This window comes from Nicotiana tabacum, chromosome 5, assembly GCF_000715075.1.
Source record: "Nicotiana tabacum cultivar K326 chromosome 5, ASM71507v2, whole genome shotgun sequence".
Classification (NCBI taxonomy): Eukaryota; Viridiplantae; Streptophyta; class Magnoliopsida; order Solanales; family Solanaceae; genus Nicotiana; species Nicotiana tabacum.
The window spans coordinates 76,447,505-76,455,806 of NC_134084.1; the positions used below are offsets into that span (position 1 = coordinate 76,447,505).

At 34.1% G+C, this 8,302-nt stretch overlaps 1 protein-coding gene across 5 annotated transcripts; it reads left to right on the forward strand.

Moving 5' to 3' along the window:
- The first annotated feature begins 518 nt into the window (after window positions 1–518).
- Window positions 519–8,010, forward strand: LOC107779495 (uncharacterized). 5 transcript variants are annotated; one of them, XM_075253698.1, is made up of 8 exons: window positions 545–1,068; window positions 1,184–1,226; window positions 1,974–2,047; window positions 3,385–4,036; window positions 6,021–6,107; window positions 6,199–6,324; window positions 6,429–6,860; window positions 7,767–8,010. In XM_075253698.1, the coding sequence occupies exons 7-8, from the start codon at window positions 6,608–6,610 to the stop codon at window positions 7,820–7,822; spliced, it is 309 nt and encodes a 102-aa protein (XP_075109799.1). In that variant the 5' UTR covers window positions 545–1,068; window positions 1,184–1,226; window positions 1,974–2,047; window positions 3,385–4,036; window positions 6,021–6,107; window positions 6,199–6,324; window positions 6,429–6,607; the 3' UTR covers window positions 7,823–8,010. The 5 variants fall into 5 exon arrangements, with proteins under 5 accessions (XP_075109795.1, XP_075109796.1, XP_075109794.1 ...); XM_075253695.1 differs by having other exon boundaries at window positions 543–1,068; window positions 1,974–4,036; window positions 6,199–6,241; XM_075253693.1 differs by lacking the exon at window positions 6,021–6,107 and having other exon boundaries at window positions 544–1,068; window positions 1,974–4,036.
- Window positions 8,011–8,302: the final 292 nt, after the last annotated feature.

Here is an 8,302-nt window from a genome sequence, read left to right on the forward strand (position 1 = left end):
TTTGGTATTGTAGATGTTGTTCTTGTTCGGGTAGACAAGTTCATTTTGCTCGCTGATTTTGTGATCTTGAATTGTGAGGTAGATTATGAGGTTCCGATCATATTGAGAAGACCTTTCCTTGCAACTAGGAAGGCCTTAGTTGATGTGGAAGTAGGGGAACTCACCTTCCGGGTGGGTGATGAAAAAGTGGTCTTTCATGTGTGCAAGTTAATGAAGCAGCCCAACAATACTGAAGTGTTCTCTTTTGTGGATCTTGTCACGACAGTGATAGTTGATGATACTAGTGCAATGATCAATGCAGAGGACCCTCTAGAGGCGGTATTGTTGAATCTTGATGTAAATGAGGGTGAAGGTCGGGTGGAGTGTGTTAATGCTTTACATGCACTACCAGAAAATGGGCTTATGGGAACAGTTTTTTGGTAACAGTTCACAAACCGTTGCTATAGAGGTGATATAATAATGGTTCAAATCGTTACAATAGAATTTGGCAGGTATCAGCACACTTTAGACCTCAAACCATTGCAAATGTAACAAAACCGTTGCCATAGAGTTTTGTGTCACAACGGATTTGTTAACCGTCCCAATAGAAATGTATATGACAACGATTTTGGGAAAACAATTCTATGGGAACGGGTACTCAATTCCCTCATTTTTTCAGCTGAAAATTTTACTGGCTCGCCAAGCTAATTAGTGACATATCATTTTCTTATTTTTTAAAATTTTTAACATTACCAGCCTACCTCCCAAAGTCCCAAACGTATCCCCAGTATTGTATCCAAATGTACTCCCTCATTGATACATCGGAGCTCCCTCGTCGATTCACCCAGAATCGCATCTCTGATCTTTTTGTTTTTCATCTTTGCCGAGTTTAATGGTCGAGTTTCATCAAATACCTCTTCATTAGACCACCATAATCATCAAACCCTAGAGTTTCCAAAGCCCAAAACCCCAAGGACAGTTCTGTCGGTCTTTCCGGCACTTCGCCGGCACTTCTACAAGGACAGTTGCTGCTTCAGCACTTCTCCCGCACTCCTTCCCCAAATCACCAAATTAATTTATTGTTAAGAGGTGATTCTTTTTGTATGCTTTTCTTGTTTTGATTGTTCTTTTATCTGGGTTTTTCATAGAAATGTAACAGATTTATCAACAAATATTTTGTCTAACGCTTCATTTGGATTTTCAGGTGGTAACCTTAGATATGTTGCTTCATCTGGTGCAGTTTGCAGGTAAATTCTTATACTTTTTCCTCTGTTAGAAGATATTTTTTTTGTTTTTGGTTACTTTCTCTTTGGGGTTTTCTTTCTTTGTTTCAAGCTTTTGATTTTCTGATGTTGGTTCTAGGTTTATCTGTAAATTCTTTTCTTATTTGAGATATATATTTCAATGGACATTATTCCCCCTTGGTTTTGCTGCATAAAAGGTTCTGTTTCTTATTATAATTATACACTACAAGAAAAAAGGCCTTTAGCTAGGGGAAATTCGGTCGCGTGTAGGTGATCTAAGTTACAGTGAAAAATTGTCAGGTCGAGCTTGTTCCTTCGTTTTTCAGTGAACATAATTAAACAAATATTCTATATAGTTTATGGCCTAATTTTTGGGAACTAGTATAAATATTGGAGAAATAAATAAATACTTAAAAAGAAGCACCACATCTACACCCTCACTATTATGAATCAAGCGAAGTTTAATCAGCAGTTGCAAATTTGAATCAAATTTGAAGTTTGTCCCGAGATTACAGTTGAAAAATGACTTGACATAAGTTATTCAATACGACTTGTGCATTGAGATCTGAGAACTCTTGTGTATATTTACAGTTGCAAAATATGTTTGTTGATCTAAGTATGAAAACCTAGTCTTTAGTCATCGAGCTAGTCTCAGTATCAGATAGCTAATATGATATTTGGTCGTCACTCTCACACGGAATGGCTGAGTTCATTCAGTGTTGATTTATTGTGCATGTCTCTGTATTTCAGGTTGAAGCTGAAGAACAACCCGAGATATCTGTGTTGTACTCTATTTTTTTGTTCCTTACTTTGTCTTCTTCAAGGTAACTCACATGGGAATTTGCTTTCCTTGTCCATGTACTGTTTGTATATCTGCTTGTGTTTGTAAATCTGAGAGATGGAGTTAACATGCATAGACAAAGTTGATGTTGACTCACAAACATGCACTTGTGATGTTAACCTTTTGCTAATGAATTCCTGATTTTCAATTCACAACTGGATGTATTTAGTTTATAATTCTTAGTTATAAAAGGATGAGTCTCTTTATTCAAGTTAACCATCCTTCATCTATAGTAACTAATTTTCTTGCTTTCCTTATAGCAGATACACTTATGCTACTTGTTAATTTGATTCGAAGATAACGGAGAATTATAGTCTTGGTCAATGGTTGTCCATTAGCTTCTAATGTTATCAACTGCCTTGTTGAAAGGTTGAGTATTTGGTAGCACTAATTTCTTAGGTGATATATGTAAAAATCCTATTTTTGCATTTGAAGTTGGGCAGGATCATTTGTTACATAAATATAATAGCTTTGATGACATATTGATATTGATAAAGTGATTTACAACAGTTTCTTATTGTCTTATTATATTGAAGATCTGAATTTAATGCACTTGTACCTTGCCTTTGCTTTTCAGTTATGTTCTTTCTCACCTTTTCAACTTTATTTTGCTATCAAAGAACTTTTCTTCAATGTTCTACATGAAATATATGAGAACCACATAAAAATTGATTGTATTGTTAACTTAAATATTTTTTGCTTTCACTCCTCAATTAACCTCTCATACTGGCACTGATTGTAATATTTTGCTAAACTGTGAATTCTGGATCTATTAGCTTTTTCAAAAGATAGTGCAAAGGATAAACCATGAATTTGTAACTTCTGTTAGTTGTTCTATTTCCCAAGTGCAGGCATTTCTTTGGATTTATTAAACTAAGACTCTATGATAAATTTACAAACTTTTGCTTTCACTATTTGGTTGAGGAGTTAAGTGATCTGTTTGCATTCAAGTCTTGAAGTCAAATCAAACTTTTGCTTTTTCCATTTTCTGCTTCTAAAGAAACTGAAGTGATGAAAGTTTTTACTTCTATGGTTCCATTCAAATATATCAATTGAATAATTCATTGCAATTGAAAAATTCTTGTTCAAGTTTCTTAGTTTTCTAAGTGCAGCTGAATCTAATAGAAAAGTTATTTTGAAGATGTGATAAAAGCTACCACTGCTTCTGTGTCCAATGACAATTTTCTTTGATCTTATTTGATCCAAGATCCTAAATATTTACACTGCTGATCAAAAATGGATATAAGTTAATTACCCATAATAAGACATGATATACTATGTTTGCTGCTTTTGCAAACGTATATTGTGTTTGCTTTTCAGAATCTGAAAAATATTTGAATAGTTATGAATCAAGAAGGGTTCTCAAGCAAAAATAAGAAAATATCCAACCGCATTACAACTGGATCACTTGCATCTTTGCGAAATCAAAGGGTTTCGTCGTTGACAACAAAAAGAACCTTCCAACCTACAAGGTCAAATGCAAATGAAGAACGACAATCAGAAGGTGGATTATTACCTTCATCTTTGCGAACCAAAAGGTTTCGTCGTTGACAACAAAAACAGCCTTGAAAGCTCTAAGGTCAAATACAAATGAAGAACAACAATCCAAAGGTAGATCTCAATTGCAAGAACAAGTGCAGCAAGTGCCACAGAATTGCACCTCTTCAGCAACACAAGGAGTACATGAACAAGTACAACAAGGGAATATGGATTCCATCACTCCTGCATCACAGGGAGTACATGAACGATCTGATGATTCTACCTCTCATGAAGCAGTTGAACAATTTGAGGAATAAGGCAAATATATATAAATATTCCAATATATACTTGGAGAAAGTATAAGAGTCAATTGAAGACAACTCACTTCACAGCCTATGAGAATGATGAGCTTCGAATAGAGAATAGGCTAGTAGATATTCCGAAATCTCACTTTAAGGATCTTCTTAAATATTGGAGCTCCGATCCTCACAAGGTAATTACATCCAGAATGTCTTGTCTTGTTTTAACATAATTGTTTTTTGGTGCCTGAGTCAAAAGAATCAGATGTAAAATAATACCGAACGTGAAGGTCTTAGTCATTTCAAGAATAAACTAATTTTACAGTTTTACTATTATTGTAACTAGGAGTGGGCATACTGTATTGTCCCAAGAGAACAAAGATGGTTTGGGACGATGTTACTCTCCTAGGCTTTGGTAAATCTGTTTGCCACTGCTGAAGTGTTTGGGTGTTCTGTTTGCACATTTTTTGTGTGCTTGTTCTCTATAGTCTATTATTGGTTTCATTTGTAGTGTAGTTACCTTTGTATGTGTATTGTCTGCTGAGCTTACTTCTCTGCCCAGAATCACATTATGTGTAATTAATCTCGTTCAGGAACTCCATGAAAGCACCAATGTATACAATCTATAGTTTTGTTTCATCCAAACTCCAGGAACTCCAGAAATTGGTTCTGTTTCATTGTAGCAATTCTGACAATTTGCTTTTCCCCAATCTTCCGTCTTGCCATGTTATGTTTGAAATGTTTCTATAGTAAATTATTACTACTACTAGTCAGTTTGGTCGAATATGATGTGGCCAATTTTATCGAAACATATCCCCAAGAAAAGAGAACAGTTGAAATGTGAAGATCCTGTCACAACTAAGTATAAGGTCTAGATGATGTAAAAGCATATTTCTTAATATTATAAGCCATCCATTTTTTACTGCCCATATGTGCCAAACTAGTTGGTTACAAGTACTAGGATGATCTATAAACAGGATAGATAGAATAAAAAATAGTTCAACAAGTACAATCGTCCAAGCAAGATTTTCTGCAATCCTGCTCAACAACTGAAACCTGAGAAAAAGGATATCCTCAAAGTTTCAAGTGTTGAATCATGGTGATATTGTAGGTTGAATCATGCTGATTAAAATGGAGAAGATAAGGGCCGAATCTACTCACAAATCCTTTCAGTGTAGTTATTCCACTAATCCACTTTCAAACTTACAATTAAAATGGTTTAGATGTTGATAGATACATTCACGAATACGTATAATTCAATAACAGATAATTGCTAGAACCCTAAATGCCTTTCTTTCTCCCAACTAGTTTTAATGATTGTACATTCTGTACAGAATAATTCTAGTGTGCACATTAGCTAGTACTTCCAGGTTATTTATAGTGTAAGTTTGCGAGTTTCTTGCATATTTCCTTTTCAATTGGTTGATAGTTGAAGCGTGTGTATTAAGTCTATGTACCTTAGACTAATTTATCATATAAATTTGTTACTTCCCATCAGAACAAGTACCAAGTAACTTTGCCTTATAAGTTGAGATAAGATATATAGGGAACGGTATAGATAGATAGGTGAAAACAGCCTAGTTTTTGTGACTTGTATATTAGTCAGCCTGGTGTTTGTGAATTGTATATTGAATCTGTTGAACTCATTTTTTTGCCACTCAGTAAGTATGGCTAATCTGGGAAATGGTTTGGGTTAGCCAACTGATGTAGTCTACAGAATCAGGCTTGGGCTGCGGTCCATCCCTCTCTTTTCAAGCCCTTAACTAGGTAGCAATGGTCAACGACAACATGATTCAATAACTGTTTTAATCAGCATGATTCAATAACTGTCTTCATTTCTTGGTTGACATTAAAAATCCCGGTAAGCAAGAACAAGCACCTATGTTGCTGCCATTTCTTGCAGTACAATAATTGTTTATACCACAGAATCCACTAGTTTGGCATTGATTTTGTAGCGATGATAAATTGATTTCCAAGCTCGATTCATCTCTGCCTTCAAAACAGTGTGTATAAAGCCTAAAAATACCATCAGGATTAAGAGTAGCGGGATAAATCACTGTCTTATTTGGTGTTCGAGTTGAGCTATTTGCTATTTCGTTCACTTGAAAACCAAAACCATTAGAAGCATTCCTAATTGCAGTAAATCAATCACCTATTGATTGACTCGTTTATTTGCAGAAAATGTCCGAAACCAATACAGAGAATCAAAATAAGTTGAAGTGTCTGCATACTGCTGTCAGAACACCTTTTGCTCTAATTCGCGTGGTTTGATGTTTTATCTTTCTTATTTTTTTTTAAATTATGAACTTGCTAACTTTATATGAAAAGATTCTTATACCTATTTTTATGTAACTAGGAAAAAAAGAAGAAAATCTCTGATACTTCAGATACTCTATCAAGTAAGGACATCTTTGTGGCTACAAGAAAAAGAAAACTTGACCGAGTATACAAAAGCTCATATGACAATACGATTAGTAAAATTGTATGAAATTTCTAATTTGAAGTTTGTTGTGATTATTTATTTATTATTAATTATTGATTCAATTTTAGTTACTTAAAACTCTTTCTCTTGTATTTGGTTTGTAGGCTAAAATGGAGTGAATACAATCAACTCAGGAAAGTGAAGATGGTAGTCATTCAGTTGACGCTTTTGCTTCAGCCATGGGACCTCAGGTCGCGTGAGATTGTATGGACGAGGGGTTACCAAGACTTTGTTAAAAGGGCAAAAGGGAAATCTTGAATCTTCTTTAGATGCTGATGAGAGGATGCAGCAGAAAATAGAGAAAATGGAAGAGAGGATGCAACAAAGAATGTATGAAAAGTTTAATGAACAAAAGGATGCTATAGAACAAAATATTACAATGAACGTCATTGCACGACTTCAGCGTCTGAACCCAGATTTACGACTTGATCCTGACATGTTAAGGTTCGGTGCACGTTCACCTGTAGATGCTTCCTCTGCACAACAAGTTGTTATTCAACTAAACAATCGACCATCTACTGGTAGTAATAATCAAGGTCAGTACGTACCAAATATTATACATCTTCTTCTATTTCTTCTTCTCCTCCTTCGTTGCTTGGGATTTTGCTTTGTTTCAAGGCAGAGTGGATATGGTAATATCTTTTTTTCTATTTAGTAGCAGTATATAAATAATACTATGAGAATTTAGCATGTCTGCGCACAGTTTCTTGATAATTTGCTAATATTACCGCTTTTCTTTACTGGGTCGTTTGATTCTTGATTTTTCAATTCCCGATTAAAAAGTTAACTTTAAACAAACATTAATTATTATTTCTATGCACAGGTTTATAGGTTTATGTATGATTTGCTGAATTTGCCATTCCTTTATGCTAGGTAGTTTGACTTTTGATTTTCTAATCCCCTTAATACTCACTGATTGACATGAAATCATGAGATTGTGAAAGTTGTTATTCTACTAGTCAAATATTGAATAGAGAAGCTGCTAAGGTTATTGGAGAAGTACAAGCACTAATAATTTTCCCCATCATTCCATATGCTATCCTAGCAATCTTCTACATGTTTTGGTTTTCAGCTGCACTTCATCTTTTTAGTTCTGGACGAATTGTCCAGAATGATTGCAACACCAACTGCTGTGCATATGATCTTAAATCAAAAAGAGTGAGTTGTTATAGTTTCTGTGGATACACTATGAACTTTTCGATACTTTGCTTGTACAAGAATTGTAGCTCTAGCTAGTCTCATGGTACACTTTATTGTTTTTAAACAAGTTCTTGTCATATGGAGAATTGAACTCAAATTCCTAAAAGAAAATCACATTGAGAACTCAAGAAATGGATGAGATTCATCAAAATTATTTTGCTTAAAGTATTAAATATTTCCCTGCACATACAATTAATTATAAGCTCTTGAAGGGTAATAACTTTGTTTATCCTCTTTTGTAGGTGGAGTAGATCAAGAAATAGATGATGAAGACGATGAAGAACTAGACCTTACTTGAAATGAATTCTGAATTGTTATAGATGAATGTTCTAGGAATCTTTTGTTACCAACATTTTTGAACTTATTTACTCTCTTGAAATGTACTAAACTTGTGCACTTGTGGGGTAGAACATTTGCTTTATGGATATTATTTGTTTGATGGATAATTTTGTATTAATAATAGTTTTATTTTATGATGTATTTAAATTTGAGTGTTATTATAATTTATTATATGTATAAATATTTATTTATAACAGGTGCTATATTTTAGTTTTAACTGTACTGATACAATTGTCTACCAGAACCGTTACAATAGGACACAAATGGCATTCCAGTAGACAATATAAACCGTTGCAATAGGTCACATTAACTATTCTAAAATGATCTACAAACCGTTCCAAATATAAATATAACTGTTACGATAGCCTAAACAAACTGTGGTTATATCCAACATAACCGTAGCGATAGCTTACATAAGTGTAGCTTTAAATAATATGGT